The following is a 24,652-nucleotide window of genomic DNA, read 5'->3' on the forward strand; positions in this document are numbered from 1 at the left end:
ACCCCGGGACCCAAAGCAAAGCAGCCAGAGCGTGGGGCACTGCCCCACGCCAACCACAGACACCCCCAAACCCTATCTGGGGGCACCCAGGGGGTGCCTGTGTCCCCCCCCCGACACCCATGCAGCATCTCACCCCATGCCTGCAGCTCCTGCCTGGCCACCCCCTCCCTGACCCCAGAGAGCTTGGGGACCCCACCGGTGTCCTGGGGAGGCGGGGGGACACACACACACACGGTGGGACCCTATTTTCCCGAGGGAGTCCGCTCCACGCCGTAGCGCAGGAGGTGGTGCAGGTCCGTCAGCGCCCGCGGGGGCCCGGCGCTGGGTGCCCGCGGCGTCGTGCCGTGTCGCCCGTAACCGCCCGCCGGCGCCTCGCCGCTGTTGAACGTGTGGTTCCTCTTGAGGTGGGCACCAGGGCGGCTCGTGCCATTGTTGGCGTTGAAGTTCAGCTGCTCAGGGTGCCAGGGTGGCCCCTCGGTAAAGTCTCCCCCCTCCCCGCTGGGTGCCGAAACCACCCGTCGGCGATCGGGGCTGGGGTGCGGCGTGCCGGCGAAGTCACCGTAAGAGCTGCGGGGTGGGCGGCGGGTGCCGGCGGGTGGGTGCTGCCGGGTGCGGGGACCCTCCTGGGCGTCCCGACCCCAATGCCCATCACCCGAGGAGTCGCTGAGTTCGGCCTCCAGCTCCTGATCCACCAGGATGGCGTGGCAGGAGAGGGGGATGCCGCGAGCCGGGCGGCCGGAGCCGGCGTGCAACCGAGCGGTGCCGGCGGCGGTAGTGCCGGATCCACCGGGGTCCCGCAAAGCGGCGTTGATGATGTTATGACTCTGCTCCCAGGTGCAGTTTTGGAGGGCGCCGGGGCAGCGTTTCTGCTGCAACGGGGTCTGCTCCGGCGTGGGCAGGACCCCCGAGTCCAGGTCGTGTTGGGTGACCTTCCCCAACTCCTTGGGCCAACCGTTGGGCATGAGCGGGGCCAGCAGGGCGCCGGGTTGCCCGCCGCGTGCCCGCCGCTCGCCCAGCCGGCTGACGCTCACCACCGACTCGCTGTGCGCCAGGATGGTCTCCTTGTCCTTGCGGCGCGCCAGCTCCTTGCGGTCCCGGTGGCCGATGAACCAGCAGACGCTGAAGCCGGAGATGACGGCGCCGATGACGAAGGCGGCGACGGAGGAGATCACCAGCAGGTTCACCGATACCAGCCCGTCCGGCTCGTCCACGAAACTTTCCGTCACCAGCCCTGGGTGATGGTGGTGGTGGGGGGGACACACACACATGACACGTCAGGGGACGGCCGTGGTGGGGACCCGGCGGTGCCACCGCCGTGTCCCACAGCCCCGACCCTGCCCCGCACTCACCCTCGCACTCGCCCAGGTGGGATGTGCTGCTGCCAGCGATGTCCTGCTCGAAGGCCACCCTGGGGGGGGTGCAAATTGGGGGGGGGGGGGGTGTGTCAGCTGGTCCCTGATAGCCTGGCAGAGGGCTCCCAGCTTGCTTCGGCAAGCAATGAGTTTACTGGGTCTCAGCCGTAGGGGGGGGTTCCAGGAACCAATGCTCTCTGGGAAACCCCTGGGCCCCATCCTGTGTCCCCCAGTGTCCCCCCCCCTCCAGGCCTGGCAGCGTTACCTGGGGCTGGGCTCCAGGAAGACGCAGGAGCCCTCGGGCGTCCAGCCGCAGTAGGGGTCCCGGCTCCCCAGGCAGTTCCTGGCAGGGAGCAGAGACGTCAGGATCAGCCCCGACATGGTGGGGATGACACCCCGGCCCTCACGAGGCATCCTGGCCCCACACCGTGCCGTGCCTCAGTTTCCCCTAGTTGTGCTCCCAGCCATGCTGGGCCCTTCCCAGCCAGATCCCGGCACAGGGCAAATTCCTGGGATGTGATGGCAGCCCCCCCTGCTCCTCACATGCCCCCGCCCTGCAGCGAGCCCTGCCCACCCCGGGGGGGCTGCTGAGACCGGTGCACTCACTTCATGCAGCCCGAGTGCTGCTGGCAGCGAGCCACGGGCACCCTGGCCACGCACGGGGGGAAGGCCAGCAGCAGGGACCCCGCCGCCTTGTCCAGCTCCAGCCCCAGGAGCCGCCGCTCGTCCTCTGTGTCCCGGCCACACCTGGGGACAGGGCAGAGCTCAGCGTGGCCCCAGCCCTGGTCCACGCCTGCCGTCCGTGGAGCTGGCCCCAGTGTAGGCTGGTCCAGAGGAGGGTATCTCACCCATTCCCCCCACCCCATTCACCCACCCACCCCTCTGATCCACCCACCCAACCCTTGCATCCCTCTGACCCACCCCCTCCAACCACCCGTCCATCTTGCCCACCTGTCCATCTTGCCCACCCATCCACCCACCCATCTGTCCATCCAACTACCCATCCATCTTGCCCACCCATCCAACCACCCATCTGTCCATCCAACTACCCATCTCTCTAACCACCCACCTGCCCACCCATCCATCCATCCACCCATCCATTATCCATCCATCCGCCCACCCACCCATCCAACCACCCATCTGTCCAACCACCCACCTGCCCATCCATCCATCCATCCATCCATCCATCCATCATCCATCCATCCATCCATCCATCCATCCATCCATCCATCCATCCATCCACCCACCCACCCATTCAACCACCCATCCACTCCATCCATCCACCCACCCACCCCCCCAGTCACCCACTCCTCCCGCACCCCAGCCCCCACCTCCCGGGGTGGTAGGTCTCAAACTCCTCCAGGAAGACGCTCTGGCTGCCGGGCAGGGTGGGCGCGGGGCTGGTGCTGGCGTTGGGCTGGATGAGGAACTTGAGGACGGTGCCCGTGCTGGAACCCAGGAAGACCACGGTGTGGTTGCCCCACGGCCCCGCCGCATTGTCCACCACGATCTTGCGGAGCTGGTACCTGCACGGTGTGAACGGAGCGGGGTGTTGGGGCATGCGGGAGCCTGCGTGTCCCTGGGGAGGGGGAAACTGAGGCAGGGTGGGGGGGCTGGGATCCCCCCGGGGATGGACAGGCTGCGGCTGGCCCAGAGCAGGGAGTCCCCAAGGAGCGTGAGGGGCCGTGCAGATCCGAAATGGAAACTGGTCCAGATCCTGGCCAGGACCCAGCCCAGGTTGCAGCCAGGAACCAGCCAGACCCATCCCAGATCCCACCCACGATCCTGACTGGATTCCACCCAGATCCCAGCTGGGATCCAGCTCAGACCCCACCAAGGAACCAGCCCAGAGCCCCCCAGTCCCCTGGCAGGATGCCAGCTGCTCCCCAGCCCCATGTCCTCAGCCTTGTATCCCCATCCCAGCCCCATGTCCCTGTCTCCAGTCCCGTGTCCCTGTCCCCAGCCCCACATGCCTGTCTGCAGACTTGTGCCCCTCTACCCAGTCTTGTGTCCCCCACCCCAGTCCTGTGTCCCCAGCCTCAGCCCCATGTTCCTGTCCCCAGCCCCACGGCCTTGTCCCCAGCCTTGTGACCCCATCTCCAGCCTCGTGTCCCTGTCCCCAGCCCCGCATGCCCAGTCCCAACCCCATGTCCCTATCCCCAGCCCCACATCCCTGTCCCCAGCCCACATGCCTGTCCCCAATCCCACGTCCCTGTCCCCACCCCACGTCCCTGTCCCCAACCCCATGTCCCCAGCCCTGCACGCACCCCGGCTGCCCTGCTGGCAAGAGGCTACGGCCCGAGAGCGCTGCTTGATTAATTCCCCATCAAGCAGCAATTAAGGCAGATTTAATTAGGATGAGACAATCTCGACTGCAAAGTTTATGAGATTTATCAGGTCTTCTGGCACTCTCCCGGGGCTGCCACGCACGTGCAAAGGTGGCACAAGAGGCTCCGGCCAGCACCCGCCAGCACCCGCCAGCACCCACCAGCACCCACCAGCACCCACCAGCACCTCTCAGCCCCTCCCCGGGCCGGATCCTGCCCCGGGCGCTCACCGGCTCATGGTGCGGAGGATCCAGGGCGCGTTGCCCAGGGATGGCACCGCCTCGTCCATCAGCGGGTGCGTCTTGACGAAGTTGAGGATCTCGTCGGGGAAGGTGCTGGAGGAGTTGTAGCGCATCCCCGGCGACGCGCAGCACCCGGGCCTGCGGCCGCGGCACCAACTCGGTGTCCCCAAGGCCACGCTGGCTCTGTCCCCAGCCCTGCCTGTCCCTTGCCCTGTCCCCAGCCCTGCTGGCACTGGCCCTGGCTGTCCCCATCCCCCCTACCCTTCCTGCTGGCATCAACCCCATCCCTTTCCCCATCCCCACCACTGTCCCTGCCAGAACCAGCCCTTGCCAACCCTGTCCCTGTCCCCATCATCATCCCTGTCCCCATCATCATCCCTCTCTCCATCTCCACCACCCTCTCTGCAGGTACCAGCCCTGATCACTCCTGTCCTCATTCCTGTCCCCATCCCTGTCCCCATCCCTGACCCTGTGTCCCCATCCCATTCCTCGTGCCCCTTCTTGTGGCTTCCAGCCCTGGCTGTCCCTGTCCCCATCCCCTTCCCCATATCCCTCCCCATGCCCCTTCCTGCTGGTCCCAGACTGGCTGTCCCCAGCCCCGTCCCCGTGGCACGTTGCTCACCGGGGCTTTGGCACCATGTCCTCGGGCACGGGCGTCCAGATGGACTCGGGCGATTTCTGCTCCCGAAATCGTCCCTCGAAGACGGCGGCCACTTGGGTCATGTCGAAGGCGCAGACGGCCGAGCCGGGGATGCTGGGGGGGGACGTGGGCACAGGGTGAACACCTCAACCCCTCCCCCATGTTGCCCACAGGCACTGGGGTGCACAGAGGGGTCCCAGCCCAGCCCTGGGGGTCTCAACAGGGCACAAGAGGATCTGACCTGTTGGCAGGCGTGGAGAAGACAGCCAGCACCACGGGGCGCCCGTCCAGCTCCAGGATGTCCGTCACGGCTTGGATGACGTTGAAGTAGAAATGCGAGTCGCCCGGCACGGAGCAGTTGAGGCGGGCCTTGAGGAAGGAGGTCCACTGCTTCTCCAGCACCCGCTGCGAGCCCCCCATGTCGTTCTTGCACACCCGGGCCACCCGGGACACCACCACCTGCGGGATGGACACCCATCATCCCCTGATACCCAACCCTGATGACCATCCCCTTGTCCCTGTCCCCACCCTGGGTGTCTTGGGCCACCACGGGGATGTCTCCCACCTTCTCCAGGTAGTTGAACTCCATGGCGATCTCTCGGAAGAAGAAGTAGACGTGGCTCCTCCATTCCACGGCGTGCACGAAGTAGGGCTCTGTGGGGACAGTGGCAGGGTCAGGGACGTCCCATGGTGGCGTGAAAAGGGGACGTGTGCCACGTCTTGGCGCGGCACACGGTGGGCACCATGCCGGGGGAGGCACCTTTGAACCATTTGGAGTCATGCTTGACGGTGCGGAGGGTCGGGCTGTCCCCAAGGCTGCGGTAGATGACGGCGTCGATGGCCAGGAAATCCGTCACTGTGGCCGTGAAGAGCATCCCCCCTGCGCGGGAGAGGGGTGTCAGCCGGGAGCAGGACGGGGGGACAGCACCCGGCACGGCACCGGCAGGGCCAGCACTGACCTGTGAAGAGGGCCACGTTGGCGTGCTTGGGGTCATAGGGACACCGGGCCATGCCACTGATGTTGTCCCCGACGGGCTCCAGCGTGTCCATCTGCAGCGGGTGAGACGGGGCGGTGAGCGATGCCACGCGGGCAGCGGGGTCCGGGCTGCCCCGGCGGCGCAGGCAGGAGCACCCCCTGCCCATGAAACCGGTCACCCGGACACAGCAGGGGTGACACGTGGGGTCCCAGGTGTCCCCGTCCTGGCGGGTTGGGGGTGGGTGACTCACGCTGTAGTTGGCGCAGATGGGGTTGAAGGCGTTGGTGCCGCAGACGAAGAGCAGGCTCTCGTTCCGCACCAGCAGCACCTTGACGAAGTTACGGCACTCTGCCTGCGCCGGCGAGAGGGGACCGTCACCCCTCGGCTCCTGGGCCCCCCCCCACCGCACCCCTGGCTGCTCCCACCCAGGCCCCCATCACTGTGAGGATCTGGCTCGGGGGGTATTTTCACCCCAAAACGGCATTTACGGGACCTGGAAATTGGATTTCTGGCAGATGCTGGGCTGTGCCTGCTCTGATCCACAGGCCCGACATAATTAATTACAAACCCAATTATCCAAGCGGCCAATAAATCACGGAGACACAACCGCTGGCAGGGAGCGAGGAGGCGGAGGGTGACACGGTGCGGGGGGACAGGGTGGCTTTGTCCGTGTGACACGGGGTGCAGAGGGTGCTCGGTCCCCACCCAGAGGGGGGTCTCAAGGGGTGTGGAACCCCCCCCGTACCTCGTGTTTCCCCTTCATCCGGCAGATGCTGATGTCGTGCTGGTTCGAGCGCCACGTCAGCTTCTGGGAGGGGGGAGAAAACGCAGCGTGGGGCTGGGGAGAAGCCGGCACCCCCCGCCAGGGCCCCCCCCCGGCACCCGGGGGCTCGGCTCTTACCCGGTGGTAGCGCATCTCGCCGGCACCGGCGGGCTCCAGGCTCACGCGATAGACATTGTCCCTGGGGAGGGGGACACGGGTGTCACCGCCCTGCGGGGCTCCTGGCCGCCATGCTCAGGGGCTCCCCGAGGATGCGCCCCCCAGTAAAGCGTGTTGGGGAGATGTGGGGTGCTGGGGTGGGCGGTGAGCATCACCGGGGCAGGGACAGCCCTGCTGAAGCCCCCCCTTGAGCCCCCCGGGGTGCCCCCAGGACAGCGTTTGGGGTGCTCCAGGGCAGGCAGTGGGGTCCATTCCCAGCGAAGAGGGTTGGGGTGGACGTCAGGTGCCCGAGGGATTTGGGGTGCCACGATTCAGACCTGTCCCCGATGAAGAGGGTCCGGTTGACCTTGAGGATGCGCTGGATGTTGAGGCGCTGGGTCCCCCCACCCTCGGGGCCGACTGGGCGGCTTGTCCCATGGCCCACGAAGACGGCATAGTGCTTCACATCTGGGGGGACACACACACACACAGGGGAGGGGGTCACATGCTGCTGGCGCACCCCCACCCACCCCAGTTCTCCCGGCCAGCCAGAGCGACCACCCTCACCTAGCCCTGCCCATGGGTGCCCCCCTCCTGCCTTTACCCCCAAACCCCTTTCCATGGGTGCCCCCCTCCCGCCTTCACACCAAAGCACCCCAAAACCCCGTCCCCTCTCCACGCCGAGGCGTGTCCCCCCGCCTTGCGCATCAGTGCAGCACCCTGACACCCCCCCCCCCCCACCCCACCCTGCACCCCTGGGTGGGCACTCACAGTCCTCAGGGGCCACGGCGATGGGACCGGGCTCCTCGGGGAAGGTGCCACGGGCCGTCCTCTCCGCCGCGAGCAGGAGCAGCAGGACGAGGGGGACGCGGGGTGGTGGCCCCATGGTGTCCCCCGACATGGGTGGGCACCCACCGCACCTGTGGGTGCAGAGAGAGGTAAGGGGGGGGGGGTGTGGGGAAGCACCCACCCAGACGCCTGGGTTCCCACCCCATTGGGTGCCATTGACTCCCCCACCTTGTAGCACCCGCAGCCCCAAACCCATCACCGGTGCTGGGGTCCGGGGGGAGTCTCGGGGGGCGGGTGGGGGGCTTAAGGCGCCGGCGCTGGGCTGGTGCCAGCAGCGAGGGGCCGGCACGGGATGCGGCTGGGATTGGCGATAGGGAAGCGAGTCCTTCCCCGGCTGAAGAATTTCAAATATGCTGGGAAAAGCAGCCCCCGCGCCCCCGCTGAGCCGCCCCCAGCGCCTGCGCGGCTTCACACTGGGGCTACTGGGCCCAAACTGGGGCTTTACTGGCCGCCCCACCACCACCAACCCATGGGGGAACGAAGCCAGCGCGTGGTGGCATGGCAGGGCTGGGGACATGGAGACGTGGGGACACAAGGATGTGGAGAGATGGGGACGTAGGGAGATGGGGGAAGCCAGGGAGGTTCTTCCCCCACCCGAAATGCCGTCGGGATGGCTCGGAAAATCCATCGGAGCGCCACGTGCCATGGCAACCCGCCCCCCCCCCCCCCCCCCTCCCCAGGCCGGACAGCCCCAATGCCACCGCCACCGTCCCCCCACTGCGCCAGGCCAGCGTCACCAGCCTGCCACCCGTCCCCATGGGGCAGTGGGGATGGGGGTAGGGCTGGGTAATTAGCAGCCAGGCGGGGATTTAATTGATTATCAATTCCATGAGAGCAGGGAGCGGGTGCGATCGAACCGTCGCCCTCCTGCCACCACGTCCCCTGCGGCGAGCAAGGACGGGTGACATTGCGCAGGGCTGAGGGACACGGTGCTGGGATGCCGGGCAGTGACACCAGGGAGGCTCGACCCCATCCCCTCTGCGGTGTCACTGGTCCCAGTGAGACCCGGCACTGTCCCCATCCCGGTCCCTTCCGAGTGTCACAGCCTCGGGGGACACCTGACCCCGACCCCGCTGTGCCACAGCCCCCGGGTAGGATCTGACTGCATTAGGACCTGACCCTGGTGTCACAGCTCTGGGGACAACTGACCCCATCTCCATGGTGTCACGGACCCCAGGGACACCTGACCCAGTCCCCATCATGTCACAGCCCCCCAGGGACAATTGACTCCATCCCCACAGTGTCACAGCCCCAGGGACAGCCAGCTCTGTCCCCACGGCATCATAGACCCCAGGGACATCCAACAACATCCCTCCAGTGTCACAGCCCCCCCAGGGACACCCACTTCATCCTCACAGTGTCACAGCCCTCGTGGACACCCAACCCCATCCCCACAGTGTCACAGTCCCTGGGGACAACTGACCTCATCCCCACAGTGTCACAGACCCTGGGGACATTCAACAACATCTCCAGGGTGTCATGGACTCCAGGGACACTCAACCCCATCCCCACAGTGTCACAGATCCCAGGGACATCCCCACGGGCGGTGAGCTGGGCTCAGACGGACTCCCCTCCCTGGGGACAGCCACAGCCATGCAGGGCCAGGATAACCAGCCGTGGAATGGGGCCATGCCTCAGTTTCCCCACCTGCCCAAGGCGCAAACACCACCGCCCCTTATTGAATTGTTTTTATGTATTTCTATTAAAAATACCAGACAGGTGCCTGCAAGAGCAACCCATGCCTCAAAGGCCGGCACGGCCAAGCTGGCAGCACTGGCAGCTTGGCACAGCCGTGGCACAACCGCAGCAAACACCAGAAGCAACCCAGAGGTTTGGCGCTGACGACGAGTTCATGCCGAGGAGCGGGGTAGGGGGGGATTTTTCCCCCCAAAAAAAGAGGGAAATGAGCTTTCTGCCACAGGGACCCAGCAGTTTGTCACCCATGGCACACTGCCACCGGCTCGGCTGTGCCGCGGTGTGCCATGGGTGACAAACCAGCCAGGCTGAGCCCCATCCCCTGGGCGCCTGCCTGAAAATTCCTATTTTTAATCTATTTTTTGTGCCTGAGCTGTTTTATAAAAGCCATTAATCATTTAATTGCTGTAATTAAAGCCTCAGGTGCTTTTACCACCTGAGCTGAATTAGGGGGCTCCCCCAAAGCCCCCCCCCAGCTTTCTCTTCAGGGGCTGCCGGGGGCTCTTCGCGCAGCCTCGTTACCCAAACGAGCCGTCCCCCTTGGGTAATGATGTCCCTGGGCCATAAGTCCCCCCCCTCCCACTGGCTGACACCAGCAGCACCCAAAATTCACCAAATTTAAACGTCCCCAGGCCCAGGAGGGAGGGGGGGACCCTAAATAGCAGCTCAAGGGAAGGACTCAGCGTATATCAGCCACCTGAGAAGCCACACACGCCGGGTGGGATTTGGGGTGCGGGGAGGTCGTGTCGCAGCCTGGGGCGCCTGTAACCCCAAGCAGGGGGGGTCCGGTGTCACCGTGTGTCCCCCCCCCCCAGCCTGTGTGGTGACAGCAAGCGGGCACGGGGTAACCGGAGCCTCCGGCGCCATAAATGCCTGCGATTGTGCGGGGAAAGAAAAGGCAGCGAAGGCAGCGGGGAGGAGGGGGCTGGGGAGGAGGGGGGCACGGCGGGGAGACGGGTGACAAACAGGGACCCATTCACGGCGGTGGTGGAGGAGAAGGGACGGTCACCGTGCATATCCCCAACACGGCTGGGGGGAAACTGAGGCAGCAGGTGAGGATAGGGCGGCTGTGCCGGGGATGTGCTGGGGGGGGTCCGGGGGAGGATGGGGGGGGGGGGGGGCCTCCAACACTGGGTGGCTGAAGAGCCTCGGTGATGTCCCTTGTCCTTGTCCCTACTGCAGCCCCCTACTCCGTGCCTCAGTTTCCCCATCTGAAAGCACACGCAGCCCTCTCCCTCCACACACAAGGCTTTGGGGTGGGGGGAGCAGACCCCTCCACCCCCCCCCCCCCCAGCATCTCCTCGACCCCCACCACAGGGGGAATGGGGAGGAAGGGGGAGCAGCCCCCCAGTTTTGGGCCCCCCCCTCGCCATCATTTCCAGGGGCTGAAAAAGGAGGGGGACTGCCATGCTCCCCAAGCACAGTGGGGTCCCTCTGACCCCAAAGAGGGGGCTGCCAGCCCCTATCAGAGGGGGTACGTTGCCCCCATTCCCCTCCCGGAGATGGGAGCCCTTCCCCGTGGCATCAGGGCACAGCTCCTGCCCCCAACCACCCCCCCCCCCCCCCCAGCACCCCACTCTGCCCACCTGAGCTCCGCCGCCCGCCTCCACCGCTGTCCCTACGGCACGGCCACCGCTGTCCCCACCGCTTGGAAGGGGGGTCTGGGTCCCATCGCTCGGGGTGGGTGTGGTGTGTGTCCCCCCACACCCCAGGACGCCCCGATGGAGCTGGGGGCTCCGGCGTCCCGAAACTGGCTCAGCTGTCACGTAACACCCCCCCCCCCCCCAGGGACCCCCAGGGGAAGGGGGCCTGCACCCCCCATTCACGCCAGGTGGGAAGGTAGGGCTGATGTCACCGTAACTGGAGCCACCACCCCACACCCCCCCCCTTGCCACCCCCAGCAGCTGTCACCGCAGCCGGGGACCCGGGGGGGGCCACCCATGGGACACCCCGAGCGGCACCACGGCGTCCCCTCCCAAAGCATCGCGGGAAAACGTCAGCGTGAGCCCACCCAGTGACACCCCGCTGAGACACCCCCCCCTCCCCGCAAGCCACAGTGGGGACAGAGACACCACTGTGTGTGTCCCCCCCATCCCCACCGGCCATCCCCGCACCGGGAGCTGATCCCGGCTTCGCTCATTCCCGTGGGATCCCAAATGCTGTACTGGCTCAGTCCCAAACCTGAACCCATTAGAAGGGCACTGGGAAAGAGTGGGGGACACTGGGAAAGATGGGGAGGATGCTGGGGAAGCGGGGGGGGGGGGGGGGGGGGGGGGGATGGACACACACTGGGAAAGTGGGGGCCACCAGCCCCGAAATTCCTTCAAATACAACTTTTTGGGGGAATAACGGCAGGGGCGGCCCAGCACAACCAGCCACCGGCCTCTAATTAATCAGGGTTCGTTAGGAGGCATATGATGAGGGGGAGCATTATTCAACCCCCCCGTATGGGGGGGCTGCCCCATGGTATTATCTCAATATCTAAATCCCTTCCCTTTTCGTCGGGCTAATACCGGATTTTATTGGCTGTTTGGGGTAATTTCCTTCAGCAAGCACCCAGCGCCAATAAGCAATCAGCAATTACATATGCTAATGAGGCCCTTATAAGCAGCATTAAGGAAAATGCCCCCCCCCCCCCCCCCCGCCACCCACCAGCCCCCCAAAATGTGGCACCCCCATGCCCAGAGCATCGCTCGCTCAGCGGGGTCACACAGAGGGTCACCCCCCCCATTGCCATAGTGGGGGTTTGGGGGTGACCAGCAGTAGTCCACCCCCCTGCCAAATTGCCATGGGGACCCCCCCCCCCCCAAACCCAGCTGCTGCCGGGGCTGGGGGGGGGAAGGGCTCAGCCCCCCCCCGGGTTTCCGTTCGGGGGCCGGTTCAGATGGCAGAGCCAGGAAGCAGCTGTCCCCACGGCGGGGACGGAGCAAATGTCACCCCGGCCACCTGGCACCGCGAGCTGGCCCTGGCCCTGTCCCCCGACATGTGTGTCGTCCCCCCCCCGCTCGGCCAAGCAGCACCTCCCGCGGGGGGGGGGGCTGCAGGCAATTAATACCCCCAGACCTGGGGGGGGGGGGGGGGAGGTTGCCAAGAGGATGAGGAGGACACCCCAGCATCGGTGGGGTCCCCATGGGGGTGACAGGGATGACCGGGGGGGGGGACGACACACACAGGACACACAGAGCACCCACCATTTACCTTGGCGCTTCCGCGGCCCCGCTGGCGGCTCAAATGTCCCCCCAGGCCTCCCGCTCCGGTTACCGGCTCCGCTTACAGCTGCCGTTTATAGCCCCCGTCCCTGTCCCCATCCCTGTCCCCTCCCCATCACCCACCCCCCTACCCCCCCCCCGGGGTGGGGACCCAGGCGTCTGGGCCCCCCAGGACATCCCCAAGCACTAAAGGGTTCCAACCCCCCCCCCGACATGGGCTCTGGGGATGGTGGGGACCCCCATGGTCACTTTGGGTGGCTTTGTCCCCGCACCTGTCACCCACTGCGGGTGCCCAGGGGTGACACGAGCCGCTGGGTGCTGTCAGCACCTTCGACACCCAGGGGGTGACACCCATGGGTGCTGGGTGCCCCTGACATGTCCCTTCCACCACGTCAGGGTGGTGCTGGTGGCTGGCCAGAGCCGCATGGTAATTTGCATATTAAATACATGCTCATCTGCATATTAAGGATGGTTCCTTATCGAGGAGGCCTCACGCTTCACGCCAAAATAAACCCCGTGGAGGGGACAGTGAGGACAGCAGGCGGGGGCACCCTGGGGTGCTGTCCATCCCCCCTCCCCCCAGTTCACAGCCCTTGTCCCCTGTCCCCCCAGGGCACATGGATCCTCCTGGTCCCCCCCGAGGCACTTGTCCCTACACACACACATCCCCCTCCTCGTCCCTTCTGTCCCCTCGGAGACTGTCACCCTCCTTGTCCCCAAGGACACTCATTCCCTTGTCCCCAAAAGCACTCATCCCGCCTTGTCCCCCCACTGGGTGCATCCCCCTCATGTCCCTCCTGGCCCCTCCAAGACAACCCTTGTTCCCCTTGTCCCCAGAGTCACACATCCCCCCCTTGTCCCCAAAGTCACTCACCCTCCTCGTCCTCCTCGGTCTCCTTTGCCACCCCAAGGCCTCAGCACCCTTGCCAAGTCCTCCTGGGCTGCCAAGCCTCACCCCAGCACCCCATTTCGGCACCCACAGTGGGTGGCTGTGGGCGGCCGCAGACAGGTGACACCGGCAGGAGCAGGTCTGGCCACTCTGAGTCACCACATCCAGCCTCGTGCCTCAGTTTCCCCTCGGTGAGGGAAGGGGGAACCCCCTGCTCTCACTCCGAGCCTGGCCACTTTCCCAGGAGCCCCCACTCAGAGCCCTGCTGGTCCCCTGGACTGCACGTCCCCTGCACCCCAGGGTGTCCCCGTCCTCAGGGTGCTCATGTCCCAAGGGTGCCCAGTCCCCAGGGTGCCCAGTCCCCAGGGGTGCCCAGTCCCCAGGGGTGCCCATGTCCCAGGGGTGCCCATGTCCCAGGGGCGCCCAGTCCCCAGGGTGCCCCCATCCCCATGGAGCCCACGTCCCCAGGGTCTCCCACCCCCAAGGAGCCCCATCCCCAGGGATCCCTGTCCCCATGGAGCCCATGTCCCCAGGGTGCCCTGTCCCCGAGCAGGCAGAGGGACGCCGCAGCTCCCAGTTCAGCCCCAACAGGCAAACCCAGCTCCACGCCGGAGACCCTACAATAACAAACCGCCGCGTTTACACCCAGCTCCAAGCAGGAACCCTACAAAAACAAACCAGGGCACGGAGCCCCGTCATTAACCAGATGGGAAGTCGCTGTACACACCCACACCGCTCAGAAACAACCCCCGAAATAAAACCCCAAAACAACCCCAGTCCTGAGAAAGCAACCTTACAATAACAAACCCACGGATGCCAGCAGCCAGGGAGAGCCAGCGGAGCCGCAGGAGGTGCCGGGGAGGCTGGGAGTGAGAGCTCAGCCCCTCAGCCTGCTCATTTTTTAAGCCTTAATGAAGTTTAGTTGTTGGGTTTGGTGGTTTTATTTCCATTTTGGGCTCCCCCCGCATCAGCCACGCTCGGCTGCTCTGCTCCGGACGGGAAAATCGGGCTTTTAATTGCTCCAAGCCCTGGTACCGGCGCCTCGAGTTCAGATTTCTACGCTTCAAAACACTTATTTGTAGTTAAATAAGATTAAATATCCGCTCGGTCAAACAGCGCAGAGAGGGGTGAGGGGTGCGGGCAAGTGCTAGGGGGGGTTGCAGCCCCTAGGGACCCCGCAGGTCCCCGCTGTGTCACCGTCCCTAGCATCACACTGTCCCCAAGGCCATGGTGGGCCCAGAGCTGCCACCCAGGACACCCACTCTGCAGACCCTCCCACCTCCTGGGGACACCAAGGGACGGGGACCTCGGTGGGGACAGGAGCCACGGCCACCCCTGGCCAACCTGCTCCCGCCACCACCAGCTCCCAGCAGGGCGGGTGTGCCAGGAGGGTGGCAGGGTGCCGGTGCCGGGGTGTGGGCCACAGCACATGAGCCCAGCCTTCACCCGGCGGCCTCCTCCTCCTCCTCACGGCGAGGCTGCAGGCTCACCGCTGTGCCCCGGCTCCATCCCGCTCTCTGCTTTGCAGACCCCAACTTCAAAGGCTTCGGTGGTGGCACCAGCCCCGCGGGCTGCTGGGTCCCAGGGACAGATGGGACCTGCGTGGGGTGGCACCCAACCCCCCACCACCGTGAGCCACCAGCACCCCGGCGTGGGGGCACCCTGAGCCCCAACTGGGCTGTGGGGTGTACGGGAGCCGGGCGAGCACGGGTGCTGGGTGCTGGCACTGCTGGGATGCGGGATGCAGGGTGGGATGCGGGTTGCGGGGCGAGATGCGGGATGCAGGGTGGACTGTGGGATACGATGCGGGATGCAGGGTGGGATGTGAGATGTGGGATGTGGGGTGCGATGAGGGATGTGGGGTGGGATGAGGGGTGGGATACAGGAAGGGATATGGGATGGGATAAGGGATGCGGGATGGGGTGTGGGGTGCAGGATGCAGGGTGGGAAGTGGGATACAGCCTGGGATGTGGGATGCTGGATGGGATTTGGGATGCAGGATGGGATGTGGGAAGCAGGCTGGGATGTGGGATGCTGGATGGGATTTGGGATGCTGGATGGGATGCGGGATGCAGCCTGGGATGCAGGATGCTGGATGGGATGCGGGATGGGATGCAGAATACAGGCTGGGATGAGGGATGCCGGATGGGACGCGGGATGCAGCCTGGGATGCGGGATGCCGGATGGGATGCGGGATGCCGGCGGCGGCACGGAACAAAGGGCCATTGTTCGCGGGCGCGCGCCCAGCGCCGCCACCTCCGCGCTCAGCGCCTCGCTGGAAGGTCAGGTGTTTCCTCGCTGCCCTCGAAACAGCTCCTTGTTCTCCCGCCAGCGCCGGCAGAGCCGGCTCGGCCACCAGCCCCCACCAGGCTGGCACAGCCCCAGCCCCCTCCCCACCGCCACCACGTGCTCCCGGCCGCCGGTGTTGCAAAGCTCATGGCAGGATGGGTGACAAAGGTCCCTGTCCCCTGGGTGGCCCCGCCAGATGTGCCGGGTGTCTGTGCATGGGGTGTCACGTGTGTGCAGGTGTGTGCGTGTGCATGTGTGTCCACCATGTGTCACGCATGTGTGCAGCATGTGTCGGTGTGTGCACCAAGTATCACGTGTGCGGGCACTGGCTGTCACGTGTGTGCAGGTGTCAGCACATGCACCGGCTGGCACACGTGTGCAGGTCTTGTGGGCGCCAGGTGTCATGTGTGTGTGCCGGTGCGTGTGCCCTGGGTGTCATCTGTGTGCAGGTGTGTACCACGTGTCATGCGTGTGTAGGCGTTGGTGTGCGCACTGGCTGCCACGTGTGTGCGCTGGTGCGTGTGCACCAAGTGTCACACGTGTGCAAGTGCCAGCATGTGCACTAGCCGTCCTGGGTGTGCGGGTGTCATGTGTGTGCACCGGGTGTCATGTGTGTGCAGGTGTGTGTGCGCTAGCTGTCATGCATGTGCAGCTGTCGGAGCGCACACCAGCTGTCACGTGTGTGCAGGTGTGTGCACCGGCTGTCACGTGTGTGAGGGGTGTGCAAGGAGCGGTGTGCACGTCTGTGCACACAGGGCCGTGCGTGCGTGCGTTGGCAGGGCACGTGGGGCCGCTGGGCACGCGTGGGGGCACGCGCACGTCTGCTGTACGTGTGCCCGCGTGCGCACAAGGCTGTCGCGGGGCGTGCAAGCAGCAGGGGCTGTGCACCGCGCCCTGCCTGTGCACCCCAGCTCCGCCGGGGAGCAGAGCACCCCAGCACCGGGGAGGCCGGACAGCCGCTCCCAGCCCAACCGGGCAGGATCAGGCCCTGGGCTATTCCCAGCGCTGACCTCACGCCACGCTGGCTCGCTCCCCGAAAGGTGACATGAAGGGGACGGCGCAGCCGGGGCCGGGGCAGCTGCCGGGGTTATTTGCAGCTCCGTGCTCCCTACCTGGGCAGGATCCAGCCCCGAGCAGCCTCCCGGCTCCCAGCCTCCCAAATCGCCTTCCGAACGCTTCCTAATTTCCCGGCGCTTTATCTCGACGTCCCCCAGTGGGAGATGATGGATGGGGCTGATAATAAAAACCAGTTATGATCCCTCTGCCCAAACTGGGGCTGGATCCGGTCTCTCCGGGGGGGGCACGTGGGTGCTGCCACCGCTGCCTCTTCCCATCCCGCCCTCCTCCAGCGCCTTGGGTTTGGTTTCGGTGCTGGGAGGGGGATGGCTGCCACCCCCCTGTCCTGGTCCACAGCTACTGTGAAGCCACATGCTGTCCCCTGCTCGGTGCCTCAGTTTCCCCACTCGATGCCCGAGCACCCCACGGGCATTTGCAGCCGCTCATCGCCCCGCCGAGGACCCGCCCGCAGCTGTCGCTCCCCCAGGGTCACCGTGTCCCCCCTGAGATCCACCCAGCACCAAACCCAACACCAAGCTCAGCCGCGGCACTGCCGGGTTTGATGAGATTATCCCGGCAGGCGGGATTACACAGGGAAAAGCCAGGGATTAGCCACGGCGCATCGCCACGCTGCTGCCACAATCAAGGCTGGCCTCGCAACCAGCGGGCCAAACTGGGCTGAGCTGGGAGGAACTGGAACCGAGGTGTGACTGCAAAGCCCTGGGGCTGGGGTCCCCTGGGACGTCCTCCAGTGACCGGTGGCTTCACCAGCCACCATTTAATTAACTGGCTGCCGGGAGCCGGCACAGAGAGACGAGAGCGATCTCTTCTTTTTTTCCCCCCTTTTTTTCTTTCTTTTTTTTTTTTTTTTTTTAATTCGACAAAAGTGTAATTAAATAGGGAGTAAAATCCTGTTAGCACAAGGCAGCCCCACTGGGATCTCCTCCGCGCCAGACGATTGCTCTTCCTCTCCCTCCCACCTCCGCGAAGGGAATCGAAACCTCCATCACCCCTTTCCATCAGCCCGAAGGTCCCTGGGGCCAACCTGGGGGGTCCCCAGGGCCACCGCGTCCCCTCTGCGGTGGGGTTGGGTGCTGCCGGGGGTACGGCAGCATCCTTTTGGGTACCACGCTCCGGCAGCCACCTCCATCACCAACGTGGGGATGGAGGGGTATCAAGGAGAGACCCCAGAGCCCCCCAGGATGCAGCACCCGTGATGCTGGCAGCGATCGGGTGATGCCGGCGGTGATCGGGTGATGCCGGCGGTGACCGGGTGCAAACGGGTTAAGCAGGCGCAGCAGCACAGCCCAGATGGAGCTGGGCTCGCTCTTGGTTTTCTTTACTACTATTTATGTTGCCGAACGCACACTGGATGCCACCGCACCGGTACCACCGCGAAACCATCCCACCCAGGCTGGTGGCAACCCGCTCGCCCGGCACGGCGAGAGATGCTGGCGTGGGGAAAGCCACCGCTCTGGCACCTGGCAGGGAAACCTCACCGAACGCAACGCCGGGAAATAGATACGGCTGGAGTCGCCCCGGTGCGGGAGATGCACCGAGGGGCCAGCACAGCTCAGCCCACTGAAAAATTAAATCGCATCCAAACTGGCAGGTTTAATTAAAAATATTCGAGCTTGTCTAAGGATACAAACTGCACCCGGCACTGCAGCAGGGCTCTGCATCCAGCGCCGGCACCCGGCGAGCATCGTGCCAGCGCGGGCCTCGTGGCCAGGCTGAGACACCCCCCCCCCAGCCTCATTATAGCAGAGCTGGTGTGGAGGGAAGAGCCCTCCCAGAAGCGACTGGTTTAACTGGGAGCCAAGCCGTCACGTGGCATGTGCAGAGCAAGCTGCAAGCGATGCCGGCTCCGAGGGCCGAGGGGGACGGTGACACCCAGCCTGGCGCGTCACCACCCTGCCCCGTGACTTCTGGCTCCTGGCAGGGCTCGGAGGGCTGCGAAGCCACCGAAAATCTTCCTGGTTTAGGGAGAGCACCGGGGGGGGAATCCCTGCGACCCCCCGCACCTGGGGGGCAGCTCTGCCACGGGGAGCGGCACACGCACACGCCTGCACACGCCTGCACACGCCTGCACACATGTCCCCGAGCACGCACGGCCCACCTCCAGCCCGCTGCGGTCACCGGGCAGCACAGCCCGGTTTGCCGGTGGCTTCGCCACCACCGCGAGTTGAATTTGGTTGAATTTCTCTTTGTTTATGGGAACGGCAGCGAAATCATCTCGGAAAGCGGCTCCCGAGAGCGGGGGGAAAGGAGCCGCCTCCCCCGCAGCCGAAACACCGGTGGCACCGTTGCCGCTGGCGGGGGCTGAGCTGCCCCCCAGCACCCTCCAAGCCCCCCCCCTCCAGGGACCATCTCCAGTCCCCCCCCCCTCCCCATGCCCAAAACCTCCCCACCGCAGCCACGTGCCCCGGTGACAGCGGTGACCCAATTCCCGTGTCACCCCGGGGACGCTGCAAAAAAGGGGTGTCTCGGCGGGGCCGGCACAGCAATCGCTGCTCAGCACCCGCCTGGATCCGGCCCCCAGCACCCAGCGGGGACACGCACCTGCACACAGACGGCTCGGTCTCGGGGGGGGGCGGGGGGGTGGCGGGGGGGACACGGGGGACACTGCGCTGCCAGGGCCCTGGCACCCAGGGCCGGATCCTGCACCCGCCGACTCTGCGCGGAGCTGGGAGCTGCCCTCTAGTGTCACCCTGTTCGGGTCCTAAATTGTGGCTAAAATTGCCAGGGGGGTGGGGACAGAGAGCCCCCCCCTCCCCCAAGCCAGTGCACCCCTTCTCCACATCGTCGCAGCGGGACGGTCGCACGGGGGGTGTCAGCCACCCCCCCACTTCCCAGTGCATCCCCCGAGCAGGATCCAGCCCCCACTGGGGCCAACATGGACCCAAAGAAATTGGGGTGCGGGGACACGGGGGGACACACAGACACAGTGGTGTCACATGTGCCACCATCGTCCCCACCTCTCCCAGGCGCTGGGGACAAGCAGAGGTGGGTGTCCCCAAGGTGGGGGTCACTTGTGACAGGTCCCCCCCCTGCTCCCTCCCTCTACCCAGGATGGGTGGAGGGGTTGGGTGCAGCACCCAACAATGGGGGAGGGGGGGATCCCCTCTGCACCCCCCCGCGACTCACGGCCCCGTTTGGCAGAGGGGAAACTGAGGCACGGCGGGTGGCAGAGCTCACCCAAGGTCACCCCGAGCCGATGGCACAGCCTCGTGGCTCCCCCACGGCTCTTCTGCCCCCCCCCCCCCCTCCCCAAAGTCCTCCCCACAGGGACAGGGCTCCCCACTCCCTCTTGCCCCAGGGGGGGGGGGCGGATCTGGAGGGACTGGCAAGGGCAGGCAGGGGTTCAGGGGGGACCTCAGCACCCCGGCTGCTCTGGGTTATGTGGGAGCAATGGAGGTCAGGCCGGGGGGGGAGGTGTCGGGGGGTGCCCGCGGCACCCCACGGTGAAGGCGACAGGGCAGGATCTGGGTCAGGCTCAGCACCCCCTACCCCATGTTATTTTAGGGTTACTCCCCGCCCCCCGCCGTCAAATCTGCAGCGAGCACGACGGTGCTGAGCCCCAAAAGGGGGGATGGGGCCCCCCCAGCCCCACAAACGCTGCCTGCACAGGGGTCCCCAGCCCTGCGGTCCCCAGCCCTGACCTGACGCCAGGAGGGTGCCAGTGGTGTCCCCCCTCCCCATGCACAGGGGGGTGCCCCACTTCTGCCCGGAGTCCCTCCCCATCCCTTGTCCCCACCAAGTTACAGCTCCAGCGAAACGGAGCCAGGCACCCCCCCAATTTGTAGGGGCTCAGTCCCCCCTCCAGCCCTGCGGGGTTATCTGCGGGGGGGGGGGCCTACCACCAACCTCCCCAGGCTGAGCCCTCGCCGCTCCCCGCTGCTCTTTCGGGGGCTCCATCGGCCAGGCCCCCCCATTTCAGCCACTCCACACCCTTCCAGCCCAGCAGAGGCTACATGGGGCGGGGGGCACACACCAGCCCCCCCTTTTCTTGACACCCACCCTCCCCCAAACAACAAGCCCTGGCTGTTTCCCAAAGAAGCGGCGGAGGCAAAACGGAGCCCGATGAAGCAGGGACACCCCCCCCCCCATCTCCCTCCTCCCAGCTCGAGGGGGGGCTCCCCCGGCCCCTCAGCACCTCGCACCCATCACCGTGCCACGGGGCTTGGGGGGGGGGGGGGGTGGTCGGGGTGCCGGCCCGGGGTGCTGTTGGGTGAGATGGGGGCGTGGGAGGGGATAGGGGGTGGGACTGGGTGCTGGGTGGAGGGGATGGGAGGGGGGGTGTGTGCTGGGGGGGGGCTCAGAGGGGCAGGGGGTGATCGGTGTGCTGGGTTGGGGAGAGGGGTGCGGGATCAGGGTGCTGGGGGGAGATGGGGGTGCGGGATGAAGATGCTGGGAGCACCGGGGTGCTGGGGGCACACACACAGAGAAGGGTGCGGGGGGGGGCATGGGGGTGCAGGATCAGGGTGCGGGGAGGGTCTCCGAGGTGCTGGGAGTGGGCTGGGTGTGCAGGATTAGGGTGCCGGGAGGCTCGTCGGGGTGCCGGGGTGGGCTGGGGGTGCGGACTGGAGGTGCGGGGGGTGCCCGGAGTGCCAGAGAGAGCTGGGGGGGGGAGGGATGGATTGGGGTGCCTGGGGGGCCCCCAGGAGTGCTGGGGCGGGGATGCAGGATGGAGGTGCTGGGGGGGGGGGGAGGGGGGGGGGCGGGGAGCGCGGTGCAGGGGGGCCCGAAGGGTGCAGGGAGGGGGGGGCAGAGGTGTGCGAGCTGGGGGTGCCGAGGGTGCCAGAGGGTGCGGGGGGGACTGGGGGGGGCCCCCTCCAGCCCGTGACCCTTCAAGGTTCCGCCCGCTCCGCCCGGAGAGCCGCTAACAAAAGCGCCGCTTCCCAATGCAGCAGCCGGCGGCGGCGGGAGGGGGGAGGGCTGGGGGGGGGGGGGTGGGTGTGTGTGCACCCCCTTTTCCTCCCATTCCCCCCCCCCCGCGGGAGGGGGGCAACCGATGGGGAGGGGGGGGAAGACAAACCGGGGAGGAGGAGGGGGGGGGGGGGACGACGACACGGACCGGACCGCATCGCCGGGGGGGCGGGAGGGGGCACCGGCCGCGCTCTTACCTCGCAGTCCCGGGGTGATGGTGGTGGGGGGCACAGGGGGTATCTGGGGTTGAGGGAGGGGGGGGGGGGGGGGTGCGCCCGGGGCACCGCGCACCTGCGCCCGCCGGCAGCGCGGCTCGGCCCGGCCCCGCTCCGCTCCGCGCCGCCGCGGCGGGAGGCGCCGGGGCACCGGAGCCCGGGCGGGGCGGGGCCGTGAGGGGGGGGGGGTTGGGGAGCGAGCCGGGGTTGGGGGCGGGGGGGGGGGGGGGGGGGGAGCGGCGAGCCGCGGTCGGAGCCGGAGCCGGGCCCGCCCGGTGGCTGCGGCTGCACCGGGGCCGCTCCGGTAACAGCGGCGCTGGAGGAGCCGCCGCCGCCGCCGCTCCCGGAGCGGTTGCGCCCCCCCCCCCCCCGCCAGCCCTGCCCCCGCCCCGGGGAGGCGGCCCGGCCCGGCCTCGGGGTCCCCCCCCGCCCGCGGCGAGGAGGGGAGAGGCGGGGGGAGCCGGCCCCGCTTGCCCCAGACACCCCCCCCCCCCCCCCCCGGGCAAAAGGGCACCTCCCCCCCCCCCCCCCGCCTTCCCTGGCATGGGGAGGGGCTGGGACCAACCCCGTACCACACACACACCCCCTGCCTCAGTTTCCCCCCCATCCCTGGCACGAAGTGGTGGTGAGACACCCCCCCCACACCCCGCCTTGTCTCAGCCTCGCACCCTCCCGGCGAGGGGGCTCCCGGCCCCCCCCTTTGCTGCCGAGAACATCCCTGCCTCAGTTTCCCCCTGCAAAAGGGTCGTGTCCGTCCGTCCCCCCCCCCCCCCGCCTCCTTCCCCTCGTGGCGCTGCAGAGGTGGCACTGCCGTGCCCCCCAGCCCCCTGCCTCAGTTTCCCCTTGCAGAAGGGGCTTCCCCCCCCCCCCCCCGCCCCATCCCTGGCCCTGCCAGTGGTGGGATACCCGCAGCCTCCAGCCTCAGTTTCCCCTCGCACCGAGGGCTTGGAGTTGCTCGGTGCCCCACGGGTGCTGCCCGCCCGCACCGAGGGGAGCCCTAACCTCCCCACCCCGGGGTGCGGGGGATGCCAGGGTGGGTGACCCGGGAGGTGACCCGCAGGGTGGGGGCCCAGCGCGGCGGGAGAAGGTGCTTTGCTTTCACCACTTCAATGCTTTAGCCACCCCCCCGCCACCCCCACACACCCCCCCCCCCGCCATCTGCTTCACCAGCCCGTTTTAGCTGAACTTTCCCCCAAAAAACCCAAATCAGAGTAGTCAGAAATAAACCACGCCACCCTCCCCCACCTCGGGCAGACGCTCAGCACGGGGAATCTCAGCTCAGCCCCCCCCAAAGTGTCGGGGTGCGCCACGGGTGATGCCACCGACCTCCGGTATCGGTGTCACGGCCCCGCTCCCCGGCGAAGCAAAGCGCGGATCCCGCAGAGCTGCCGGTGCCGTGGCAGGACGGCGCCTACCTGCCTCGGTGTCATCGGTGCACTGAGTTGTGCCCAGTGCTCAGCCCGCCCTGGCAAGCAGGAGGTTTCTCACGCCGCCGGTGATTCACCTCTTCCTGCCTCTCCTCCGGTTCCTCCCGGTTCCCCGGGGCGGGGAAGGGGACAGCCACCCCCGGGGTGGGGACACAACACACACTGGGCTGCCCTTGCTGGAAAAGGGGGGGGGGGTGTCTCCAGGGGAAGGAAACCGCGGCCGTGACTCAGCGCCTGAGTCACCATCCCCAGGGGGACACTGAGGGGACATCGCTGAGCCCCTTGACCTATTCACACACTCCCGGCCCTCAGCTCCCCACGCTGGCCAAACCCTGGCTAATTAAGGTTAATTAACACTCCTCTGAATTAATTCCTCCCCAATTCCCGTGCCGCCGCCGAGCGTTGCTGAGATGCTTTTCGCGCAACATCGCCGACATCCCACGGCACCCCGACATCCCACGGCACCCCAATATCCTGTGGCACCCCAACATCCCGCAGCCGCGCTGGACGCAGGAATCCTCCCGGGGAGGGATTTTTGGCCGGCGGTTTGGAAAACCACCGCTCGGGGAGGGCTGTTCTCATCCGTACCGAGATTTATTCCCGAGCTGTGGGGTTTATCTGACCTTTCGGAAACAGAGCGAGTTGCAGAGGAGCTAATTGGGCTCGTCGTAAATGCTGCAGCCGCACGTGTGATGAGCGGTGCCGTTCTCGGCAGCAGGGTGTGTGGGGGGGGGTGGGGGGGTGTCGGGGTGGGGGATGGGGGGGGGGGGTTGGCTCCCGCTTGCGTGCACCCCGCCGGCCTCGTGCATGCCGAGCACGCGGGGCAGTGCGGGGCGTGAGCCGCGGGGCCCAGGCCTGTCCCGGCACGCCTGCCGTGTCCGGCACGGCACGGCACGAGATCCCATGCCATCCCCCCGCCCGGCCCCCCCCCCCAAGCCCTGCTGGGGCCCAGGCAGGGGTTTTGGGGAGCGGTGTCATCACAGCAGCCTCCATCCTCACTGGTAGACCTCCCCGCCCCCCCAGGATCAGGACTCTAATGGTGTCCTCTCCCTAGGACAGGGACCCCCCCACCCGGGACCCCCCCACCCACATGGCGATGTACCCCGGGCAGCACCCTGCCCTGCAGAGAGGGCGCCTTGTGGGGCAGGGGGATGCAGGGCTGGTCCCCCAAAGGGACATGGGGCACAGCGGGTCCCCAGGGACAGGGACACTGGCTGCCCCGCCAGCCCTGGGGGGTCCTGGCATGGGGCACAGCGGCTTGGAGTGTGGGGGGGTCAGGTACCACAGTTCGGGGGTCCTCTTCTCCCCATGCTCCCTCCACGGGTGGGGACCAGCCGTCAGCCCCGTTTCTTTGGGGCCATCCCCTGCGCCCAGCCTGAGGCGTGTCCCCCCACCCGCAGCCCTCCCCAGGGTTTGGGGGGGCCAGGCAGGGCACCCAGCTCTGGTCCTGCCATGAACCGCCCCCCCTGCGCCCGCTTCCAGCCCTGCCCCGAGCTGCCAGCTTAACCCCGGCTAATTGCCTCGCTCCTAATTAGCCGCACCTGCAGGAAGGCCTTGCCTTGCCCAGCAGCACTCTTAACGGGATGAACTGGGCAAACTGGGAATTGTGCAGCATCCTCCCAGGCTGAGCCCGTCCT

General features: G+C 66.9%; 1 protein-coding gene across 1 annotated transcript; it reads right to left on the minus strand.

Annotated features, from left to right (window-relative positions):
- Window positions 1-242: 242 nt before the first annotated feature.
- On the minus strand, window positions 243-12,519 carry SEMA6B (semaphorin 6B). The gene is made up of 17 exons (XM_086477559.1): window positions 12,494-12,519; window positions 7,229-7,377; window positions 6,796-6,925; window positions 6,440-6,500; window positions 6,284-6,346; window positions 5,789-5,890; window positions 5,521-5,611; window positions 5,322-5,441; window positions 5,127-5,215; window positions 4,803-5,020; window positions 4,544-4,675; window positions 3,910-4,059; window positions 2,684-2,878; window positions 1,959-2,099; window positions 1,618-1,695; window positions 1,350-1,408; window positions 243-1,231 (listed from the first exon to the last, which is right to left on the minus strand). The coding sequence occupies exons 2-17, from the start codon at window positions 7,356-7,358 to the stop codon at window positions 243-245; spliced, it is 2,748 nt and encodes a 915-aa protein (XP_086333685.1). The 5' UTR covers window positions 7,359-7,377; window positions 12,494-12,519.
- Window positions 12,520-24,652: the final 12,133 nt, after the last annotated feature.

This window comes from Leptosomus discolor, chromosome 24, assembly GCF_034619465.1.
Source record: "Leptosomus discolor isolate bLepDis1 chromosome 24, bLepDis1.hap2, whole genome shotgun sequence".
NCBI classification, from domain to species: Eukaryota; Metazoa; Chordata; class Aves; order Leptosomiformes; family Leptosomidae; genus Leptosomus; species Leptosomus discolor.

What these genes read in the sequence shown, in the direction of transcription:
- SEMA6B (XM_086477559.1), bottom strand. Translation starts at nt 7,358, where the DNA reads ATGTCGGGGGACACCATGGGGCCACCACCCCGCGTCCCCCTCGTCCTG. An exon ending in ATCCTCCGCACCATGAGCCG is followed by an intron (nt 2,879 to 3,909) that starts GTGAGCGCCCGG and finishes CACACCGTGCAG; the next exon opens with GTACCAGCTCCGCAAGATCG. An exon ending in CCACCTGGGCGAGTGCGAGG is followed by an intron (nt 1,232 to 1,349) that starts GTGAGTGCGGGG and finishes ACCATCACCCAG; the next exon opens with GGCTGGTGACGGAAAGTTTC.